Source organism: Patagioenas fasciata, chromosome 21 (genome assembly GCF_037038585.1).
Source record: "Patagioenas fasciata isolate bPatFas1 chromosome 21, bPatFas1.hap1, whole genome shotgun sequence".
In the NCBI taxonomy this organism is placed as follows: Eukaryota; Metazoa; Chordata; class Aves; order Columbiformes; family Columbidae; genus Patagioenas; species Patagioenas fasciata.
The window spans coordinates 5,691,934-5,716,087 of NC_092540.1; the positions used below are offsets into that span (position 1 = coordinate 5,691,934).

General features: G+C 49.3%; 2 protein-coding genes across 2 annotated transcripts; one reads left to right on the forward strand and one right to left on the reverse strand.

The window, feature by feature from the left end:
• Nucleotides 1-1,642: 1,642 nt before the first annotated feature.
• On the forward strand, nucleotides 1,643-10,079 carry LOC139829584 (uncharacterized). Its single transcript, XM_071817816.1, has 2 exons — nucleotides 1,643-1,869; nucleotides 2,386-10,079. Exon 2 carries the CDS (start codon nucleotides 7,524-7,526, stop codon nucleotides 8,547-8,549), a length of 1,026 nt encoding a protein of 341 aa, XP_071673917.1. The 5' UTR covers nucleotides 1,643-1,869; nucleotides 2,386-7,523; the 3' UTR covers nucleotides 8,550-10,079.
• A 2,634-nt stretch (nucleotides 10,080-12,713) lies between these two features.
• LOC136110932 (tubulin alpha-1C chain) lies at nucleotides 12,714-23,266 on the reverse strand. Its single transcript, XM_065854672.2, has 5 exons — nucleotides 23,107-23,266; nucleotides 19,071-19,293; nucleotides 15,715-15,863; nucleotides 13,675-14,355; nucleotides 12,714-13,108 (listed from the first exon to the last, which is right to left on the reverse strand). The coding sequence occupies exons 1-5, from the start codon at nucleotides 23,107-23,109 to the stop codon at nucleotides 12,815-12,817; spliced, it is 1,350 nt and encodes a 449-aa protein (XP_065710744.1). The 5' UTR covers nucleotides 23,110-23,266; the 3' UTR covers nucleotides 12,714-12,814.
• Between the last annotated feature and the right edge of the window lie 888 nt (nucleotides 23,267-24,154).

The window sequence follows — 24,154 nt, forward strand, 5'->3', positions numbered from 1 at the left end:
AGACATTCCTTCTTTGTGGTTCAGCTGACTGTCATTAATTAAAACCTTTCATTAGATAGGCTTCTCCAAGGCGGTTATGTTTGTTCCCAGGGAGCAGGATTTCCCCGTTTGCTGCAGTTCTGTGTTCCACCCACGGGACAGCAGCTGCGGAGACACCAAGAAACCGGGGAGCGGGTTGGCGCAGGGTGGGCAGTGCCAGCGCTCCCCACCACACCGGGGACGATTCCTCCCTTCTCGCCCAGTTGTGCCCCGTCCTGCGAGCGGAGCGTCCGCCCATCGCATCCCTGCCCCTCACGCACAGCTTGCTTCATGTACCATTTGTTTGCAGGGAGTCCCAGCAACCTGTAGGGATGTTTAGCTCATCCTCTTTGGTGTTTTCTCGGATGGGAGCCATACTGTGAACTTTGCTGCCCTTCTGCAGAGCCGCCATCTGCATGGAGCACTTTGTTCACCAGGCCTACATCGACTCGTATATCCAATTCAGACACTGCAAAGATTAATGTTTTGCCTTTTGCCCATGCTATCCCTAGACCACTTTTAAGACTGATAACTGGAATTACTCTTTGAACTGGATAAGGTGGCTTTAATTCAAATTGATCCTCAGTAACTTTGAACCGCAACCCATCTGTTCCCAGGCCCTCGCTGCAGAGCTGTGGATCCCAGCACGGAGAACACGCAGGAGAGCGCCTTCCATCCCAGCCGGGAACCTCTGCGGTTTAATCCTGCATCGCAGCAAGAGCTTTTACTGGTGCTGGTTGCACCAGCCTGGGACAACAGGAACACCGAGAGGAGCTTTAGGAAAGAGCAGACACAAGATATCTGCACTTTGGGTACTGAAAATCTAACTGAAGCCCTCCCGGGGAGTCTGCAATCAGCCATACTAAAAGTGTTAATATTACACAGGCTTCACTCCAGAATGACCTAGAAGCGAATCGGGGGATCCTGCCCATGAGAGTCCAGGTTTTACACCATTGTGTCCAGAGACAGCACCAGATAGAGAATTAAGAGAGTTTTTACAAGTCACAGATAAGTGAAACTCCATTGAAGTCAAAGCACCCATTTAATCAGCAGAGAGACCGGCCGAATTAAAATACTATGTGTTTTGATGGTCACAATACAGGGCAGGGAGGGAAATGCGCTGAGCCGCTCAGCTCTTTAAGAAAATAGGCTCCTGGGAACAGATTTAGTAAGCAGCACCTCTGACAGATCACACCAAACCAGTTTTCCTGGGCAAACAGCAGCCTGCACCGGCCTGCAGGGCAGCTTGACTTTCATCACCAAGGCCAGAAAAGGGCTTTACATCTTCCAGAAAGCTGCTCCCAGAGATGCTGATGCATGTCAGTCCTTGAGAAAAAGGACTGTTGGTAGAGCTGCCGCAACCTCAGGATCCTGGTTAGAAATATTCTGGATACACCAGGCTATGGGCATTTTATAATCACAGCTTCCAGCTCACAGACATCACAGTGATTCTCGCTGTGATGCTACATACCCAGACTGTTTGTCTCATTGTGTCCTGAGTCCCAGCAGAAGTGTTGCGAGATGCACAATCGGGTGCTTTGCTGGCAACTTTAGCTACGAGAGAAACTTTGGTTTCCACACATAGATCCCCGGTGTCTTTTCGCTTTCCTCCAGGAGCCACTGCCCTGCTCTGTGTCTCCGTGACGCCTCCGACACCCCGGGGAAGCCTCGCAAGCACCACGAGCTCTTAACTCTTCCAACTGCCCAAGATGTCAGCTACAGGAAACCGTGAGAGGGGCCGTGCCGAGGGGGGAGCAGGAAACCTGAGCTGGCTTGCGGGCTGGAACCGAGCGGAGGACGGAAACCCCACAGCTGCGTACGGCACCGCGCGGGGGCTGCATCAACAGACAGGTAAAGGCAGCTGGAGAGCATGTGGGGGGCTAGAATATCACACCTCTGCTCAAATACAGACAGCCGGCAGTTGGGCAGCCGCCTCCAGCGTTGCTTTATTAATAAAGTTCTTCAAGGCCCATACTCTGTCATTAGCTGCTATTAAAGGCTTAGTAAAGCCTTACTCCGAATCCTCGGCCAGACTGCTGTACAGACCGGGATAAGCAAACCACAGCCGTAGGAAGCGCAGGACGGCGGAGCCGAGGTGCCGTTTCACACGCTTCACTTCGCTCTGAGGCGCCCGCTGACTCATGCTCAACAAATTCGGGTTGTGCCTCCTTGCTCTTCGGCATTGCTAATGGTGAATGGTGCAGAACCTGCTCCGGGCAGGACCTGCGTGGGGTGGGATCCTTCCGGTGGAGTGTGGAGACCGACGAGAGACCGGTCATCCATGGAGCACTTGGCTTTAAGGTTCAGTGTCCCAAAGCAGGTGTCTAAAATAGGTCAGAGTAACCCTTATTTCTTTGCATTGTGCAGGGAGCCTCGAGTTCAGCGCCGGAGCTCGATGCTTGGGAAAGTGAACCCCGCTCCGAAGCCCCAGCAACACAGCAGAGCAACATGGGAAATACAACCAAGGTATATCTTTTTCTTAGAAAAACTATTTCGGAAAGGAAGACGCAGCTTTTCCACCCCTAACGCCTTGGCTGCAGTGAAACAGAAAGTACCGTCAATTGGTCCCCCAAAGCGCCTGAACTCAGCTGTGGTTTCTGCACAAGAGTAGGAGCAGCACTAAAAAAAACCACCATAAAACACCCCACAGCAGCAAAACAAAGCACACACAACCCCAGAGGATGGTACCTCCGCTGTCACAAAGCGGCGATCGTTATAGCACCACCGATAAACCACTGCCCTCCTCCCCACCACCGATAAACCACTGCCCTCCTCCCCACAATGGCTCCTACACAGGCCCAGGCGAGGGGGAAGCTGGTTTAGCAGAAAGTGTTTGATTAACAAATCTTGTTCCTAAGTCAAGCTTCCCACCTCCACTATGTCTGAAATCCCCCTTGATTACCCAGACGTGCACTCCAGGACCCACTTTGCTTTTAAACACACAGCAGGAAACATTGAAGAGGCAATGAGGAGACTTCGTGAGCCTGCGCAGTGGGGTTCGGGGGACCCCTGTGCTCGAGTGACCTGCAGCTGCACTCGGGATGGGTTTATGTTCAAATATGCAGATACTGCCCAAACCCTCCCCAACCCCACGCTGTTATCCAGGTTCCAAACAGCAAGTGTGGAAAAAGTCACTTAAAATACACTAAAAATTTACAGTGCAAGGCTGAAGAGACAAGGAGTCAGAATATAAGGAAAACTTGGTGTTTAAGTGGTTCTTCAGTGATGAAGAAGGGAAAACTGCTTCCAGAAGGGGCTGAAACATGCAGAGAGAGTTACAGGTTGCCCAGGAACATTGGAGAATGTGCAAGAGCTGCATGAATTAAAGCAGAGAAAATATTGCAGGCAAAGCTGATGACAAAGGTGACAACGTTATCAAAGCAAAGGTGGGGAGGAACCGCGTGAATCACAGGAGGCAGGTCAGAGTCTGGGGGAGGGCACGCAGGTTTGCAAGCGGCTGGGGAGCCAGAAGGCGTTCCAAGGGGAAAGGATGTGATTTAACAGCCTGGCAATGGAGAGAACTGAGGAGCTCCAGTCAATAAACCACCAGAATAAATCAGAACGCATCGAGTTCAGAGGGATTTTTGCAAGGTAAGCCTGGCTTATTGTGTTCGGACCATGCACAGCTGATGGAGATGATGTAGAGGTTTCTAAGTCTCCAACAGAACTCAGAGCATCTTTTGGGAGGAAGTACAAGGCTGAACAACAAAAAAGCTTCCCAGTGACCACAAGGACAACAGCACAGATTGCTCTTGGTCCGCCAGCACCTACAATCAGCAAAAAAATGGGTGTATCAGCACATGGGTGCTTTAGAGAAGTGTCTGTCATAAACACATATGAGCATTTGATCAATTGAATCAGAAGTAAACAAGGTCTAAATGAAGATGCAGCCAAGCTGCCCCACTCAGCCTCATCAGGCAAATCGCACACACGCAGACGCGCTCACCAGACATTCAAATGCTTGTAGGCAGTGGAGATAACGAAGCCAGCGCACATATGCTGTAATAGACAAAGCTGGAGCTTGAACACACTGTTGGTATCTGCAACAGCAGCGAACAAGCGACAAAACACACAGAGAATTTGAAAACAGACAGAGAAGACAAACACAACAAGTAAAACAAGAAACAGAAGAGGACTCTGCACAGAACTGCCAGGAACTGTTGCCTGAATGACGAGGGAAGTCACCGAGAAGGAAATTCCCCGTTGCTGGGTGCCATATGGGCTTCCTGCAAGACATTAACACCATTTTCAAAAGTGTTTGCGGGCAATGGCAGAAACTGTTCTATAAGCTACTCGGAGATGTGACTGGGACACTTCCATACGTACGTGCACGTGCTTTTGCCTTCCATATCAACACTCTGTGTAAGTTGTGAGGAACAAAGGCGGAAACGCTTTTAGAGCAGTCGAGCCCGTGGTTCGACAACGGAACCTGATCCTGCTCCAGTGAGCCCACACTGAGCCATCCTCATTCAGAACAGCAAAGGAAAACTGCATCTGTCCTCCTGCAAGAGGGGATAAGGGTTTTTGGCCGATAAAACAGAAAACATAGAGCTAGAGGCAGCATAAGAGCAAAGACACGACTGCATGGGTGAGCAGAGGGAGGCCTGGGCCGGGGATAGCCAGCAGTTAGGCTGGTTTAACAGCACCTACAAACTGGAAGTGACTTGGCATGGGACGCAGCGCTGATAACCGGTGCAGAATTGCCCAAGATCGACCCCGGAATTGCTGGCAAACAATGCCAGGCTCAAACAGGTCCATTAACACCCCTTGGAAACAATGCAGACCAGCAAAAGCAGGTTCTACAGACTGGGTTTTGAAATAACTGAAAAGCCACGAAGATCCCTCCATTCAGTATAACCCACTGATAAGAAGCTGTTGCAAGCAGTAATGATGCAAGACTGTGAAAGGCGTTTGACAGTTGTAGCTCTAACAAAAGGGCTCTAAAAGTGAGATGAAGGTGCTGGAGGTCTTGGCATCCTTCTGGATTCACCCCTCGTTGGAAGTGCTGAAACGAGCCGCCCGCCGCCTCTGAAAAGGGAACATTGACAGCCGGTAACCTCAGAGTCTTTGTCTTAGAGAAATGCACAGAAGTGACGTTCAAAGCACAGCATGAGAACAGATCCTCAAAGAGTCTGAGCCATTTTGGACAGAGGAAATTGTCCCAATTCAAGTCTCTAGGAGTTGGACGCACAGTCCTGGACTTGACACCTTAGGCCTTCGACAGGCACTTCGGAAATTCACTTAATTCTAGCTTTACCATTTAGGATGGACAGAAGCAGCGCCCTGTCCCTGTTATTTTCTTTCTCCTAATCCTCTTGATATTGCAGAGGACTCCCCGTGCACCCATAGACGAGAGGTGACTCACTTGCAAGCGTAACACTTGGAAAAATGGTTCTTCTGCACCAAACGTAAGGCGCAGAGTTCAGGAGAGGTGTGAACTGCCCCGTTATCTCCTTCAACATCTCCGTTCCAACCGCCCGCCGGATGTTTGAGCTGCAGGTAGAGACCAGTGCCGGCGTCTCACCTGGGCAACCCCAAAATATAGAGAGACAAGAGGAGCGCGGCTCCTCGGGGAGGGCTGGGAACAGGCCCTGCCCGCAGTGTCACAGCGCTCAACGTCACCAGCGCCTCTGAAAGGTGACAAAGCTGAAGCGGGAGAAACACCGAACTACTATTAATGCAACACGTTTGGGACGGCCCTTCTGGACCTCACATTGTGTCCATATGGACAGAAATTCAAGCCTGTTAAGTTGCCTTGAAAATTGTTTTCAGCTTCTCCACGGCCATCCGATCGCCTTGTAAAGTGGATTTCAGTATTCCTGCCTATGATCAGGACTCCCTCCCCGCTTTTTGAAACCCACAAAGGCTGAAACCTGTGTTCTTCCCAGCCTCAAAACCCACTGAATTTTGCAGTTGATGTAACACAATTACTGTCGCACATATTGCACCGAAATTGAGAGACCACTCGCAGAAACAGTTGCTGGTATCCCATGGGAAGCCTGGGTTAGACCTTAGAGCAGAACCGAGCTCATCTCCTGGACTGGAACGCCCAATTTTCAACAGACTAAGATGCATTTCCTTTCTCAGAACGAGCAATTCACTTAAGAACTCCCAAGTCTTCCTGCATTCTTAAAGATCCGTGTTAAATATTAGAAAAAACTATTTCCAGAATGTTTTCCAGACCCTCACACTTGGTACTTGCAGCTGTTTTCCAGCAAGCATTTGAAAACAAGGACTGAACTTTGCACTCGAGCTCTCCAAGCTCTTGATGCGAACCAGGAAAAGCGAAGCAACACCGCTGAGCAGCTGTGAAACGCCCCTGGAAAAGGACCAGGTTTGACACATCGCTGGGGAACCGGAGCCTGTCACAACTCAGAGCATCTTTGAACAAGTTACCGTGTTCTGTGCCACATGAAGCTGGCGATGGAAAGCGGCATCCTCAGGATGCCAACGGACAGACCTCAGAAAGATGGAGAGACGGGGTTTTAACTGAATCAGTCCACTGTTTCTTCCTTTATTCTTTAATTTAGTCTCCTGGTATTTCTCAGCCTCTCATCAGCCAGCACCTCCGATACCTTCAGAGCAACACCATTTCTCCCACTTCATTAGGCTCTCATTCCTCCTCTCCATTAACACCCAGTTGAGACCACAAACCTTTAATCCTCTTGCCCAACTTTTACAAGAAATCTGCAGATCAAAGTCTTTGTGCAGTCGGGAGGTTACAGACCCTCTAGTGCAGACCCAGATAGGACAGGATTCATCACCATCACCTTACCAATACCCACCAGAAATCCCTACAGCACTTCCAGGGCACTTCTGCCATATGATGGAGAATTGCTCCTCAGCTCTTTACTGCTGAATTTGTTTATAAGCCCAGGCCCTGTGTTCTTTTGGAGTAATTCCTTATAAACGTGACATAAGGACTGGGGAGATCAGGAGTCACCTAATCCAGCATCTTTTTCCTGACAGGAGCCTCAATTCTATTTCTCTGTGCTTTCCCAACCTCCAGTAATTCACAGTTCCTATACAAGACACATTTAGTCCTCTAGCCGAGTTTACTCACCAAACTTTTAAAGCTTCAAAAAGAAACGAATTCAAAGGTACAAATGCATTGAGCAAGAAAATCTGCAGCGCAATTTGAGACTTCGGTCACTATAATACTTCAGCAAGGAAAGCAAAAAAGCTTATTAAAATAGCTCTCCGTTATAAATAGCAACAACTGCAGTTTTGCTTTTGTGAAGCATCATCCTGCACAAAGGAAAACACGACCTTGTGCAAAGGCAAATTGTTTTATTTGGCACACACAGGCACTTAAAAACATCGGGGAGGTGCAGCGCTGCGTTTCAGATGGCGAGACCTCCACTGTTGCCACGTTTGGGCGGGTTTGATGGAAAAGCGGCGTCGGGCACAGATGACACCGGCCTTGGGCTGGAGAACTCACCGCGGTGCGGGCAGGATGGCGACAGGAGGCTCAGGACCAGAGAACTCACCGCGGTGCGGGCAGGATGGCGACAGGAGGCCCAGGACCGGAGAACTCACCGCAGTGCGGGCAGGATGGCGACAGGAGGCTCAGGACCAGAGAACTCACCGCGGTGCGGGCAGGATGGCGACAGGAGGCCCAGGACCAGAGAACTCACCACAGTGCGGGCAGGATGGCGACAGGAGGCTCAGGACCGGAGAACTCACCGCAGTGCGGGCAGGATGGCGACAGGAGGCCCAGGACCAGAGAACTCACGGCAGTGCGGGCAGGATGGCGACAGGAGGCTCAGGACCAGAGAACTCACCGCAGTGCGGGCAGGATGGCGACAGGAGGCTCAGGACCGGGGAACTCACCGCAGTGCGGGCAGGATGGCGACAGGAGGCTCAGGACCGGAGAACTCACCGCAGTGCGGGCAGGATGGCGACAGGAGGCCCAGGACCGGAGAACTCACTGCAGTGTGGGCAGGATGGCGACAGGAGGCTCAGGACCGGAGAACTCACCGCAGTGCGGGCAGGATGGTGACAGCACCAGAGAACTCACCGCAGTGCAGGCAGGATGGCGACAGGAGGCCCAGGACCGGAGAACTCACTGCAGTGTGGGCAGGATGGCGACAGGAGGCTCAGGACCGGAGAACTCACCGCAGTGCGGGCAGGATGGCGACAGGACCGGAGAACTCACGGCAGTGCGGGCAGGATGGCGACAGGAGGCTCAGGACCAGAGAACTCACCGCAGTGTGGGCAGGATGGCGACAGGAGGCTCAGGACCAGAGAACTCACGGCAGTGCGGGCAGGATGGCGACAGGAGGCTCAGGACCGGAGAACTCACCACAGTGCGGGCAGGATGGCGACAGGAGGCCCAGGACCAGAGAACTCACCACAGTGCGGGCAGGATGGTGACAGGAGGCCCAGGACCGGAGAACTCACTGCAGTGCGGGCAGGATGGCGACAGGAGGCTCAGGACCAGAGAACTCACCGCAGTGCGGGCAGGATGGCGACAGGAGGCCCAGGACAAGGCAACCAAACCTACGTCTGCGTTCCCAGCAGCACACTGACCGAGCCATGAATCGACACTGCGGTTCCCTCAGCTCTTTCGCTGCTTCCTCAATATTTTCACAGAAATCGCGCTAAACTGCTCGTGAGACATCCCCACCGCTCACTGCTGCACTGTGGAGGAAGACAGAAGGTCAAGCCAGAGACTCTTTAATACCAAGTCACAGTTTCCATATTTGTATTTTCCTAAAACACTGCCAACAGCAGTAGAATTTGCTATCTTACCTCTACTTTTGCCACCAGAATAATGGAGTCACCCCATTGTTTCTTACGAACTTTCAACGACAGTCTCACTAACTCCTCCTTAACACACCCGTGCTATTCAGCAGCAGGCTGCTGGTCAATGTTACCCGCAAGGTTTGAAGGATCCGAGGCATGAAAGCTCTTGCTGAATTTGATTGGAGAAAAAGCCGCTCTACAGGGAGAAGGCGGCAGCGCAGGCCATTGTGTGCATCTTACCTACACTTCCCATAAAGTTAAGACAGATTTTTATCAGCCAATTACACTGTGGCGTGCTTACTATAGAAATGTACATAATTATATATATAATATAGACATTGACCCATTCAAAGGTATTCATATTGCTTATTCAGAGGGGAGAGTGGGTGGAGATCAGATTCTGCTGCTCCGCACTGCCCTGGAATGGCACCAGAACCATCTTAGACCAGACGTCCCAGATAAGACGACCAATTCAGAACCGAGTTCACAGCAACCGCCACGGGCTCCAGCTCACTTCCTCCGCCCCCACGCGCTGAGTCACAGAGCCGCTCCGTACCAGGTGGCAGCTGTTGATTGCCACGCTCCACACTGGAGAAAGCTGTGTCACCGCACAGGTAAAGGTATATTTAGTTACCCCGAGATAATACCTGCACTTCCGCCAAGCCAACAGGCACACGGCTTCACAAAGCAGATCTACGAAGATTTCTTCCCAAATAAAACATGCGTTTGAAGTTTAGAATTGAAGAAAGGCTTGCGGAGTGCAAAGAAAGCATTTTGTTTTAAGCGACAGCTAATCTTAACCTCTGCAAGTTTCAGGTATTCGCTTGTACGCTCACATTTTAATTCAGTGTAGTGTCTCTTGCATGTTTCAGGAAACAGATAAACCACCCATTTGTTAATTCAACCATACAGCCAGTAAATATAACATGGTTAAGGATGCCTGCTGAAGCAAGAGCAGCTCGAGCAGGATTTTCCTGCTGTAATTATCTTGGTTTCATATCTGAGAAAAACATCTTGGCTCAGTATGCAGATGCCTACACTGGGAGCCAACTGCCCACTAACACAAGAGCGTTTCTTAACGCTAATATCAAGAAAATCCGAGTATGATGTAGACTGAGAATGCATAATGTATTTTCAGCACCAGTCCCACGGCCAACAAGTGACACAGCACCTCTTGTCAAACCCTCCGCCAGCGGCTGCTCATTGTGTTTCAGCTGAGCATCTTCACAAAGCAGCACTACATGTCATTTTTAAAAATTAAAAGCATAATGCATCTCAAATCTAAAGCCGACCCTGAATGCGATTCCCTTGTTGGTCCAGGTTTCTCCAAGAGCTCAGCATTCAATATGCAGAAGACTTTTCCAAGGATGCAACAAAGATGCTGAAGGGAGTGGAGCATCTCCCGTGGGAGGAAAGGCTGAGGGAGCTGGGGCTCTGGAGCTGGAGGAGACTGAGGGGGGACTCATTCACGGGGATCAATATGGAAAGGGGCAGTGTCAGGAGGATGGAGCCAGGCTCTTCTGGGTGACAACCAGTGACAGGACAAGGGGCAATGGGTGCAAACTGGAACACAGGAGGTTCCACTTATATGTGAGAAGAAACTTGTTCCTGGTGAGGGTGTCAGAGCCTGGCCCAGGCTGCCCAGGGAGGTTGTGGAGTCTCCTTCTCTGCAGACATTCAAACCCGCCTGGACACCTTCCTGTGGAACCTCAGCTGGGTGTTCCTGCTCCATGGGGGATTGCACTGGATGAGCTTTCCAGGGCCCTTCAACCCCTGACATTCTGGGATTCTGTGTGACACTGGAGTGCTGTGTCCTCCACAGACCCATCATTGTACATGCCCAGATAAAACAGTTTGACACACTGCAAACCAATTCCCATCACATAAGCAGCAGCATTCTAAATGAGGGTAATCCCCTAAAAAAACCCAGACAATATCAGCAGGAAACAAAGCGTGCCAGCCTCAAATAACAAAATGAAGAATCCCAGAGAGAAGAGCCAAATCATCGCTAGAAGATCACACTGAAGGCCAGTTCAGAATTCCACTCCTGCACAACCCCCATACACAGCTTCTAAAGGAAATTGTGGCACTTTTGGCCACACAATATTCTTCATGATCTGCTGGTATTGGAGCACAAGGTTTTGCTCTGAAGATCCAGACACCCGCAAGGCATCAAACAGCCCTTTGCATATTCCTCCCGCAGGCACTGCCATTACATTAAAAACCAGAATGCATGCACTGAACAGTCAGTCTGACTCGCAGAGAGTGTCACTGTCTCCTGGGCTGTGCCCAGCACATTTGTTTAATCATCCAGCAAGCAGGAAAATAAGTTATTCAACAGGACTTGAAGTTCTCTACACTTATGTCTGCCCTTGAACATAAAACAGAAGCAAATGAGAAACTTGCTGAAACATCAGACAGGCTCAGCTACACTGAATGGCGGGAGATGTGACTGACACAGGCCTGTATATTCTGCATAAGACCATGGCCCACAAGACAGTCCAAGGTACTCATCTAGGTTACAAAGCCTGGAGATTGTTCTCCCCATCTACATAGAATTAGTGACTTTTATACCCAAGAAGTCAGATTAATTTCAGATCAGATTGACTCAACCCAATGGCTGCAAGAACACACGCGGTAATTCAGGACAACAGGTTTTCAGCCTAAGGAAATTACTGGTCAGCCCTTGCAGACCAGGCTGTTCTGTTAGACCTCCAAAGAACAGCAGCCTGTTAATCCAAATTAAAAACAACACCCCCTTTTAGGAGAAAAAAGTGCATCCAAGGCACAGTTAAAACAGAGAGGTTAGGGAAATATTCCCAATTTATGAGCTGATGTCAAATCCTGCAGCATCACCAGGGCACCGTAGGTTTCCCATACAGGCATTTGGGCACTTTTCATACCGCAGCCAAACTCCTGCTGAGCAGGTCTGTGCATCCTCCTCAGCTGACACAGGCTGCAGGGCTTGCCCCGAGTCATGCTCTGCTATTAATTCAGAAGGAGCCTAAATACAGTTCAAATAGGACAGGGAGGAATTCTCCAGCTCAGATCCAGTCTTGGAGTCAGATTTGGGTATCTTGTAATCATACAGAGTATTCAGTCAGCATCTTAACATATTTGCCTATTGCACCTTGGCTGCTTCTGTGGGAGAGATTCCCCAGAGACACCGGCTTAGCAACAGGTTCTGTGGTTTGTGGATCGCTGCCCTGTGTCCCCAGGCCCCCACGCAGCCCAGGTAGGTGATTTCAGACAGAGGCTGCTGCTCACATGAAGATAACCTGATTAGCCAAATCCTCTCATGTTACATCAGCTCACAAAGAAGGCAGAATGATGTTCTAATTTGCATATTTGACCCTATGGACTAATTATTTCTGCAAAACAATTAGTTTTAGGGAAAACTAGTGTTTAATTCTGGCCAGCTAACCCAGAGAGTTTGCTCCAGATAGCTTCAGGTCACAGGCTGACTCCACACAGCCAGCAGAGGAACCACAGCTGCTTTGTGTGAGGACAACGCAGCACCAGGGCAACAACCAGAGAAGCAGCAGGTTCCTCACACCCTTTACTGACATCTCTTCCAGGCTACAGCATCACTAAGACGCTGACCCATGCTGAATCTAAGAGAAAACTCACCCAAATGGCCTCTGGTTTTAAAGGTGGTGCATCTTTTCCTAAGGGTAATACAAGGTTAGTTCCTGTTGCCTCTTGTGACACCAGCTTTGGAGCCTTGAAAAACGTGTAGTTAACTAATCTGCCACCAAAAGCTCAAGCATATTCTAGTTTTGTATTCTGGGGGAAAATAGGCACTATTTACTCTTCAAGTAGCAATGCTTTAAGGACAAGAACTTACCTAACTGTGGCATGAATATTTTATTCAGTTATCTTTCTCAAATTCTATCTCCTGGACTACTTGCATATAGTTAATGAACACAGTCTTCGGACACTATCAGTTGTCTTGAATTACAAAGTTTATTCCAATTATTTGACATGATTTACACGGCTACTGAAGAGGCAGTAAAATGGCAAAGACTTGCAATTCACTTTGCTGTATTTAATATTCTTCACCTTCATCTTCTCCATCCACTGAGTCTGTGCCCACTTCTTCATAATCTTTCTCAAGCGCAGCCAAATCTTCCCGAGCCTCTGAGAACTCCCCCTCCTCCATCCCTTCTCCGACATACCAGTGAACAAAGGCCCGTTTGGCATACATCAGATCAAACTTGTGGTCCAGACGAGCCCACGCCTCGGCGATGGCTGTAGTGTTGCTCAGCATACACACCGCCCGCTGCACTTTGGCCAGGTCGCCACCAGGAACCACCGTCGGTGGCTGGTAGTTGATGCCAACCTGTGTGAAGAGCAGAAGAGACCATGAGGTTTTTTTGTAGTGTTTCAGAGCCACTATAATCAAAGGAGTCCTCATTAATGTTTATAAATATGGAAAGGGGCAGTGTCAGGAGGATGGAGCCAGGCTCTTCTCAGCAACAACCAGTGACAGGACAAGTGGTAATGGGTACAAACTGGAACACGGGAGGTTCCACTTAAATTTGAGAAGCAACTTGTTCCTGGTGAGGGTGGCAGAGCCTGGCCCAGGCTGCCCAGGGAGGTTGTGGAGTCTCCTTCTCTGCAGACATTCAAACCCGCCTGGACCCCCTCCTGTGGAACCTCAGCTGGGTGTTCCTGCTCCGGCGGGGGGATTGGACTCTATTTTTCAAGGTCCCTTCCAACCCCCGACATTGTGATTCTGTGAGTCAGTAGCTGAATATGTCACTCAGCTCTGTGTAAGAACACAAGTCTCAATTTGTCAAAATACAAATCAGGTACCTCCACAACATCTTAATGAGCAAACATCCTTCACAAGCCCATGACAGTGAATAAGAAATCTATAAAAAAATCATGATGTTACAGACTTGCCTTAAACCCAGTAGGGCACCAGTCCACAAACTGGATCGTGCGCTTGGTTTTGATAGCAGCGATAGCAGCGTTGACATCCTTGGGGACGACGTCCCCGCGGTACAGCATACAACAGGCCATGTACTTGCCGTGGCGAGGGTCACACTTCACCATCTGGTTGGATGGCTCAAAGCAAGCATTGGTTATCTCGGCCACAGAGAGCTGCTCGTGATAGGCTTTCTCTGCCGAAATAATCGGAGAATACGTTACCAACGGGAAGTGGATACGAGGGTAAGGCACCAGGTTAGTCTGAAATTCAGTAAGATCCACGTTCAAGGCACCATCGAATCTGAGGGAAGCGGTAATAGAAGAGACTATCTGACCAATGAGGCGGTTGAGGTTGGTGTAGGTTGGGCGTTCAATGTCCAGGTTCCTACAGCAAATATCATAGATGGCCTCATTGTCAACCATAAAGGCACAGTCGGAATGCTCCAGCGTGGTGTGGGTGGTCAGGATGGAGTTGTACGGCTCAACAACAGCTGTCGAGACCTGGGGCGCAGGGTAGATGGCAAATTCCAATTTGGATTTTTTCCCATAGTCAACTGACAGACGCTCCATCAGCAGCGAAGTAAAACCCGAGCCAGTGCCGCCCCCAAAGCTGTGGAAGATCAGGAAACCCTGCAAGCCAGTGCATTGATCAGACTGCAAGAGAAAACATGTGTGTTAAAGCCATCGTGTAGACATTAAGAATCCCAAAACAAGCTTGAGAAAGACAACTCTGAATTCTGACACATGGCAACTGTTCAGGCTTCAGAGAAATAATACTGAATTGGATTCATTCACTGATAATCAAGGAGATGTCCCATAAAAACCACTGTGTTCTCAGCACTTCCATGCCCCCTACATATCAGAAGGTGACCTCTCTGCTTCAGATTACTACCTCAAGACTTCCCCTGCCCCCAATTCTCACACCAAGGTCATTAACAACCACCAAGAAAAGAAATAACACTCAAAGCACTACAGACCATCCATCCCTTATACCAATTTAACATCCTCTGCCTGCGCAGAACCTGAGCGACCCCCTGTCCCAGAACCAGCGCTAATCCTGTAAGAATTGCGAGCACATATCTCAGCCCAGGGAAGCGAGCTGTCAAAATGTATTACAGCACCATTTTGGCTTGGTCTCCTCAGATGAAGAAACCAGACTGCCTTGTCCTCAGAACGAAGCGCCACGTGATGCTCAGCTTGATTCCCAGGACTGACAGCACTTGTTTTTATAAGAGAAATTACGATCGTATTTTTCAGGTCAAAGTACAGCCTGCTGCAAGCTTATCTTGGCTTTAATTAGAGACGGTTGCACCCAAGTGTTGGCAATAATACCAGTTTTGATCTGCAAAAGGTGGACTTTTCAGGAAGACTCGTTTAGCACTCCATATTAAAGCACTAGAAGTATACCTGGGCTTTTTTGTGCAACGAGGATTCCTTACCTTTGTGACACAGATTAAGTCAAGTGCATGCTTAGCAGCCCTAAAAAGGAACTCTAACCTGTCATCTTCATAAATTTGTCATACGCTCAAAGTACTGGGGAGCCTGAAACATCCCAACTTACTGATATTTATTCCTTTTCTACCATTATTACCATAAAATTAGTTCTGAAGTTATAACAGTGGGAAATGCAAACAAGTCTAAACCACAGAAGTAAACACTCCTATTTAAATTTCCTTGCAAGAGCCCCAGCCAGAGATGAACCCTTTTCCAGCAGGAACTATGCAAGTTAATTCTCAGTCCTGGCTCTCTGAGCTCCAACATGAAACCAGAAGGTTTTGAACGCCTCATCAGCATTTTAGGCCACTTAAAAGTCATATCTAACAGGAATAACTCAACCATTCTCAGCTGGCTAAGAATAAAAACAGATGCAGAGTAAGTCCACAGATTCTCCTACCTACCATGGAATAAATTAAAGCACAATTCATAGGGCTATGTATTTTTGATAACCTAATTTCCAAATCCTGTAAAACAGGATAAAGATGTTTAAGAGCCTTCAGTGAAGAAAAGTCTTACCAGTTTCCTGATACGCTCTAGAACTAGATCAATTATCTCCTTCCCAACTGTGTAATGACCTCGAGCGTAGTTATTTGCCGCATCTTCTTTACCAGATATCAGTTGTTCAGGATGGAAGAGTTGCTTGTACGTCCCATTCCTAACTTCATCTGGGGAGACAAGATGAATCATTTAGAAGAAGCTAGCTTATGTAGACCAGGTTTTTCAAACTCCTGAGTGTGTCCAGAATCAAAGACCTAAACCCTTAGGGAGAAAAAGCAGCTTGATTTGTACCTATGAATAGGCAACTGTACTTAGTTCAGTCTAAATGACTACCCAAGAAAAATGAAGCTACTGCTTAAGAAACTGTCCCATTTTATATGTCTAAATGTTTGACCTGCCAGAGTAATTTAAAAATCAACTGTAGCAGCAGAATAATTCTTCCACAGTTTAGGACAACTTAGGGCCGACCATGCAGATCGGCATTTGACATAATGCTTCTCCCCCTTATTTTCCACCCCTCCAGGATGTTCCCTCATTGCTTCTGCAGCTGTGGGCAGAGCCTGCACTGCTCACTCGTCCCCTCCTCTGCCTTAATTGTGCTTTCTGCCAAGGTTAGAGAAGAAGGTTCAAAAGGAACAGGAGCTGCTCTTGTAGAAATATCCTGTTATTCAACTACTGAGCTTACAGCACAACTGGCTGTGTTATAAGGAAACAGCGAATGAACACAGCATTCACCCACTGGCTGATTTGGAGAATGATTTATGGTTATTATCTCCACCAGTTATCAGAAATATGCACTTACATCTAGTGGACTAAAGCTCCGTCCTACCACAAAGGTACAAAGACGCTCAGCAAAGCTTTGTCTCTGGTTTAGCTCAAGCCACTCTTGAGTTGCATGCTAAGACAGTTCTGCATCCTTTAATTAAAATCAGGTGGAGAGCAAAGAGCTTTATTAACTACAGATGAAGCTGCCTGTTTGCATATATTCTTTTTTAATCTGAAAAAGAGCGAGCAAGACAAAGATAAATAGAATTTGAGATTTTAAAATACAGTTACTATCTGAAGCAATTTAGACCGGCCAGCTACCACTGCAGTTTGCAATCCAATACGCTAAAGTTATTTTCCAAGCCTCACAAAACTAAAAACTATTTGGAGAAGTCTACCATTCAAAATATCAATGTTTTCAAGACTTTCTGCATATACCAGTCCACATTATGAAGGAGAAATATGCTTAGAAGGGTAAAATATAGAACCTAAAGTAAAAGATAGTTGGTAGGGGCAACATGAGTCATGAAGGTCCTGGAGAAGGACCTGGAGAAGATGGTCTGGAGGTTCCAGGAATCACTGGTGCACACACGGCAGCTGCAGCCGCTGTATGCACAATAGATTTAGTTTATTCTCAAACACAGTGCAGAGGGAGACGCTGCATGGATGGGAAGAACCATGCCAGCCCTACCCAGGAAACTGGATCCATGATTTTCAAATAAGCAAGGCAGGAATAAGAAGGCCAGTCCCTAGAAAGGCACATGATGTAACCTTCAACAAAGAGCCATAACCTTTTCAGTATTACCAAGGATTTCATAAGAGCCTTTTGCCCATCTCCCCATGCTACACTTGCATCATTCACAAGTGCTGGAACCTTTCACCATTTTTCCCCAGAGGCAATTCAAGAGCTTTGCCACCTGCTCTTCCTCACCTCATTTCTCAGCCTTTTCTGGTTGTTTAGAGCCACCACCTGGCCAGCAGCAGAGGAAGCAACAGCCATGGGGCTCAAGAAAACAGCCAGACCTGCAACAGCTCCTGGGAATATCAGTGTATTGTCAAGGGCATTTTGGCTCATTTTAAAGTTATCAGTCCAGCACTCCCACCCTGAGCAGCCCCCCTGCAAAGGTTCAGTCTGCTGCATTAGGCACAGAAAGCAGTTTGGGGTGTTACAATAAGTTGCAAGAAACCCACACTTTGGGTACATACAAGTAGCCTAAGCCTATTCTCTCATCTCCCCTTCCCAACTCCGTGTATTGCAGAAAGATGGAGACAGCGACTGCACAAGCACCACAAATCTCTTCTGAGAGAGCCCCAAATGTCTCCTAAAGGCAACACAGCCCGAGAACTGGCTCCAGCAGAATTACTTCAGGCACACACCAGCAGGACAAGAGAAGTGATCATGCCACTGTACTCAGCACTGGTGAGGCCTCACCTTGAATCCTGGGGCTAGTTTGGGCCCCTCATCATAAGGACATTAAGGTGCTGGAGAGGGTACAGAGGAGGTGATTAAGCTGGTGAGGGGCTGGAGCACAAGTGTGATGGGAGCAGCTGAGGGAGCTGGGGGTTCAGCTGGAGAACAGGAGCTGAGGGGAGACCTTCTGATCTCTGAACTGCCTGAAAGGAGCTTGGAGCCAGGGGGGGTCAGGCTCTGCTCCCCAGGAACAAGCACCAGGAGCAGAGGAAACGGCCTCAAGTTGCACCAGGGGAGGTTGAGGTTGGATGTGGGGAACAATTCCTTCCTCAAAGGGCTGTGGGGCATTGGAACAGGCTGCCCAGGGCAGTGCTGGAGTCACCATCCCTGGAGGGTTGGACAGACAGAGATGAGGTTCTCAGGGACATGGTTTAGTGCTACAGATAGGTTAGGTTTGGTTGGACTCAGTCCTGAGGGTCTCTTCCAACTGAAGTGAATCTAGATTCTAAAACCAAGATGTGTGACACAAGGCACAAGGCTCTTGTGAAACTGGGGAGCTCACCCTGGCAGTGCAGCCAATACCACAGAACATGAGACTGATGTGTGGGATCACATCTGAACACCACGAGCCAGCATTGCCAGAGCTTGGGATACAACTGATTTTCAGGATAAGGCAGCAGGAAGGTCAAGTGCATGTTTAGAAGTCCCTGAATTCAAGCTAGTGATTGAGACTCTTTTCTGCAAGCACTAGTGAAGCTACAGAGAGTAGCAGATTTTTTTTTGAAAGCACAGGAATAATTCCAAGGTACGAAAAGAAATCTGCTTAATGATACATATCACATCTGTTTAAAAGGCTCCTCTTGACTGCTGTACACATTATGCCATATTGTTTCAAGAGGTTATAACTAGTTCCTTGCATAGCAAACGCATGAGGCATGTTCAAAAGACTCATTTATTTCCACAGGCTGGCAGAAGGTAATATTCAAATACTTTAGAGTTCCAGAGTGCACATTTGCCAGTCTCAGCGAACATAAAACCAAGTATTTTCCATCACTAGGAAGACACAGGCAAGCTTTACACAGTAAAAATTTAAAGCATTTTGCAGGACTAGAGAAATGGATCCCTTAGTTCAAAAAAAGAGTGTGAGTTAAATCCTACAGCATGTTCTACAGTCCCTTACACAGGTCACTGTATTTACCTATTACTGCTGGTTCAAGGTCCACAAACACAGCACGAGGGACGTGTTTTCCTGCACTGGTCTCACTGAAGAATGTGTTAAAGGAATCGTCACCTCCACCGATGGTTTTGTCGCTCGGCATGGTGCCGTTGGGCTGGATGCCGTGCTCCAGGCAGTACAGCTCCCAGCAGGCATTGCCGATCTGCACTCCGGCTTGACCAACATGGACTGAGATGCACTCGCGCTGCGTGGAGGAAAAAAACTGGATCACTCAGCAGAAACAGCAGTTTCCTTGTTTAGAAAACATTTAGCACACACAGCTTGAACTCCCATGCTGTACAGTTATTAAAACATTGGTCTTATTGTCTTGGTGTTAGGGGCATTTGGCAGAAAACACAACAGGGCACAAAAGCCTCTTTCAGTCGCCATCCAGGTCCACCTAGAAAGGCCCTTTTAGACATTGTCATTTTTACAGACGCATTCTGCCTTCTTGTTCCTATCCTCAACCAGGCAGTTGAGTTTGATCCACTCTTCCAAATCCTTCAGTCAACTTCCCTCTTCATAACAAACACTGAATACAGAAAAACTGATGACAAGCCTGTCAGTGGCCTAAGTGTCCCAAAAACCTTCACCTCCAGGAACCACATGGGCACAGCCACTAGAGGGAGGGAGACCCTCCACAAGATCCAGGGTGATTTTGTTTGTTATGCATAAAATGAGGGGAAAAAAATATCTCCTGATTACTTTGGAGGTTACTTTGCCCTCCTGTAAGAGAGTCTTCACCTAACAAAACCCTTAGTAACACTTGATAAATACAGAACATCAGGCCTCATGCCACACTGCTGTATGCAAAGTACTAAACTCCTTAACACTAGACCAAACTCTTCCTCATTTAAGCTACACAGAAAATAGTTCATGTCAGCAAAAGCACCTTTGCACACCAATTTACAGATTCCCAAGTTGCTTTTGATGTCCAGAACATAAACCCAACTTCATTAATATTTCAGCATAGCATTTTGAATATTAAAAGCCAAACCACAATGGAACTATCTCCAAACTCCCAGCCCTTCTGTGTAGGAGAGTTTTGAATAACAGTCCTGTTTAACTATGTTCAGACCAGAGGTGCTGGACACTGAACAGGCTCCCAGGGAGGTGTCACGGCCCCAGCCTGACAGCGTTCAAGAAGAGACTGGACAACGTCCTCAGACACATGGGGTGACCTGTGGGTTGTCCTGTGCAGGGACAGCAGTTGGACTCCATGATCCTTCTGGGTCCCCTCCAACTCAGGGCACTCCATGATTCTCTCTGCAACCAGCCTCACTCGGAGCTGCTGCCACTCCATCCCTCTCCACAGCCACTGCTCCATCCGTCTCCAGGCCCAAGCGCTGGGCTCTGATGCACTGCAATGGTAGAGGAGAACCAACCTTCACATTGTAAAAAGGGCAACAGAAAAAGCAGTTCCAGCACACAGCCCAACAAGACTGCACTGTCAGGACAAGCCAGGCCACAGCAGTGAATTAGGCCACTTCATCCTTCAAGGAAAGCAGGAGGCTGGACTGTGAGTTGCCTGTACAGTGAGAGGAGAAAGTCTAGAGACATCATTTTGGTTTGAAGCTTCACCTCTATTGAGGTCCTACCAGTGATCTAAGCCTTGTTAGAAAAGCCCCCAAGCAGCTGGGGAAGGTCACTAAAAAGAAACATGTAGGGATTAGTGTGTCTAACCAAGGTGAACACATGGAATACAGACTATGTATAAGCTTTCCAGCACCAAAGGAACTAACACCGCTACTTCGGACTACACAGAGCAACAACCAGCCATGTTCCGAAGAGAAAATGTAAGCCTTTGAAAGTACAGTTGGGGCAATGCAGCCACAAACCAGGTCCTACAGGTCCCATTCCTTTAGGAATGACATGGTTACCTTGACAAAGCACAAAGTCCAGCACTTAGGGCAAAGTAACTCCCCACATCAGCACAAAGAAACAATTAATGGAGATGCAGCCCTGCTGAAAAGATTCTGGGGGTTACCACAGGAACTGTCCTGGATACTGAACATTCCCATCCGCAATAACACAAACAACGTGCCAGGCTACAAGAGGAGAACTCTTACAGAGTACTGAAGAACAGAACAAAATCTGAGCCTTGAAAGTATAATCTCCAAGTTGTAAAGACATGCAAGAGAACTGTTGCACATTACAGCTCCGGGCCTTTACACATCACTGATGGAAGGTTCGTGGTTAATAAGGTTTAAATACGTATTACAGACAGCACTCAAGTGCAGTATTCAAAGCCACAAGTCAGGACACAGAAACCTTAAGTAATTAACACCAAATCTCTCCACCCCTTACATACACTATTTTCAAGCATAGGACCAGTTTCAGTGAAAACTTCCAGAGAACTTTCTCAGCACAACCTGAACCTCTCCAGCCTCTGTTACCTTGTCTGCTGTTGCTATACGATGTGCTCCAGCTTAAGACCACTGACTTGTGTTCTGTAATGCCCTTTCAGTAGCTATAGACCGCTCCTGGGGGGCCCCTTCCCACACTCTTGGTGAGCTGAAGAAACCCAGCTCACCATCATCCAGGTGGATCATACTCTGGGTCCTCAGCACAGTTTCAGGCACAACTTCATCTGCGTGAAGCTGATGGAAAGCCAAGTTTCATCAGAATGGCTGTACCAGCTCACACCAAGTTCAACAACGTACTGCAATGAGGAGCGTGGTTCTCCTAGGATGAAACTCAAAGGAAGCTGCATCCTCTGCAGATGCGAGGAACTGCATTAATTGACTTGATTAGGCTTAATTTTTTTTAAAAGTGACCACAAACAGCCCTTCATGGAAGGGCAAGAACAAGGTAAGGTCAATACTACATCCCTCCAGTGTTCTAACTTGTAACCATTTTCAACAAATATTTCCCGTGCATTGACAACCTTAGAGATACAGTCTGCTACATTTTTTAAATCCACATAACCTTCTGACACCCATGATCTCTTTCCAACGAGATACAGATGCGGTAAACACCCACACAAGCAGGCGCTCCTGCTGCCCCGTCTGCAGCTGACAGCTCCCACGTGTTGTGCCCCCAGCTGGACTCTGTCCTCTCACAGTGTCCCAATCTTTTATCACACCTTCCAGATACCCCCTCAGCCTGACTCCTGGCTCACAAGGTCACTCCACCTCAGCTTTATTGCCCAGCCAGTCTCACAAAGTCCTTCAGGAAATCTCCACCATCAGCTGCTTCTGCCAAACCCCTCACCCCACAGGTGGCACTTGACAAGGACCAGCAAAAGCTGCACAGAATCCCAGAACGTCAGGGGTTGAAGGGCCCTGGAAAGCTCATCCAGTGCAATCCCCCCATGGAGCAGGAACACCCAGCTGAGGTTCCACAGGAAGGAGTCCAGGCGGGTTTGAATGTCTGCAGAGAAGGAGACTCCACAACCTCCCTGGGCAGCCTGGGCCAGGCTCTGACACCCTCAGCAGGAACAAGTTTCTTCTCACATTTAAGTGGAACCTCCTGTGTTCCAGTTTGCACCCATTGCCCCTTGCCCCCGGTTGTCACTGAGACAATGGTGCAGCACCCAGCGCGATGGCTCCTCTGCTACCCCAGCTCCCACACCCCCCCAAGGAGGATTTTTACCCTCCATGTTTTTATTCAGCCTTTCCCCTGAGAGTGGCCCCGCCGCTCAACCCCCTCATACGCCCCGTACATCCTGCTCCGGGGCCCTGGACCGTGCGAGCCCTTGCGGGTGATTGTGCCCGGGGTCACCTCTGCGGGAGCCGCCACCGCAGCACCGGCCGGGGCTGAGGGTCCCTCCGCCGGGGAGAGCCACCCGCCGCGGGCCGCCATGTTCTCGGAGCGGCCACCACCATTTTGGGACGCGGCACCGCGAATGCCCATCGGGGCAGTGCAGCTCGGGCCCCGCCGGTGAACGCGGGACGGCGCCATGCCCGTCCCGCCGGTACCTCCTCTCCCGCCGCGGGCCGGACCCGCGCTTCCCGCCCCGCATTCCCGCCTCAGCATGCGGAGCTGCGCCGGAACACCCCTCCCCCGGTGCCCTCACCATGGTTCCGGCCGGCGGGCAGCGCTGGGGGCAGCAGACGCGCTACGGGTCTGGGCAGCACCGCAAAAGCAGGCGGCCTTTCCCGGCCCGGATTATATATATGGCAGGGGGCGGTGCAGATGGCTCTCCGCGCCTTGCTCATTGGCTGTAACTCGCCTGGAGGCGTCACCCCCCGCGGCGCTATTGGGTGTTTGCGCGTCAAGACCATCCGCTCTCCCAATCAGACCCGGCGGCGGCCACACGAAATGCGCCCGGCTGTGCGCCATTGGATCGCAGATATGAATTTCACCTTCCTGCGTTAGCTATTGGTTGATTCGTAACCAGGGGCGGGGAGGAGGCGGGGCTTAGTCTTCCCGCCAACGGAGGCAGCACCTCCCTCCTCCGTCGCGGGCGCCCGTCGGTGCCGCCGCAGAGCCCTTGGGGTGCTCGTCTGAGGGGGAACACTGAGATACGGACGAATCTTCACACTTTCCCTCCCGAGAGGGAGGACACGGCTCCATTGCTCAGTTACCAGGCAAAGCAGCTCCTGTACCAGCTGTTACTGGAAGCACACCATGTAAAGGATTTGAAGCCCAAGGACTGGATCTGGAAAGCCACACAGATCTTACTGAAATCAGTGCCTTTGGTGTTTAAATGCCCCAATTTAAGCTGGGTGTTTGGACAGGAGGTGTAAAACCCCTGTGGTGTGTCCTGAGGGTTATACTAACAGAGCCATGGGGGTTTTCCAGTTTAGTTCTTGGGTGGAAAGTGGCTGCAGTTGGGTAATGGGAGCACTGGCCATTCAAGGGCAGCTCAGGCACCGCTCTGGGGAAGCGGCTCCTCCCCGCTGGGTTTGCAGGGCAGGAGAGGTGCGTGAAGCTATTTTAAACAATAACAAAGCAGATCGTGTTTTCCTCTTCCTGCCTGGATCTGCATTGCTGCGAGCAGCTGGACAAAAGCGATGCTTTGCAGGGAATGAGGGGGAGCTGTGTCTGCAGTCCGGGGGCAGGAGAGGAGGGAAGGGACGAACCCCTCGCTCCTGCTGACCTGAAGGGCATGGAGCAGAGCC

Bases quoted from the DNA above. Each gene is read 5' to 3' on its own strand.
- LOC139829584 (XM_071817816.1), top strand. From the start codon at position 7,524: ATGGCGACAGGAGGCCCAGGACCGGAGAACTCACCGCAGTGCGGGCAG.
- LOC136110932 (XM_065854672.2), bottom strand. The intron at 14,356-15,714 runs GTAAGACTTTTC...TTTCTCTTGCAG, and splicing joins TAGAGCGTATCAGGAAACTG to TCTGATCAATGCACTGGCTT. The intron at 13,109-13,674 runs GCAAGTCTGTAA...CTCTTCACACAG, and splicing joins GGTGCCCTACTGGGTTTAAG to GTTGGCATCAACTACCAGCC.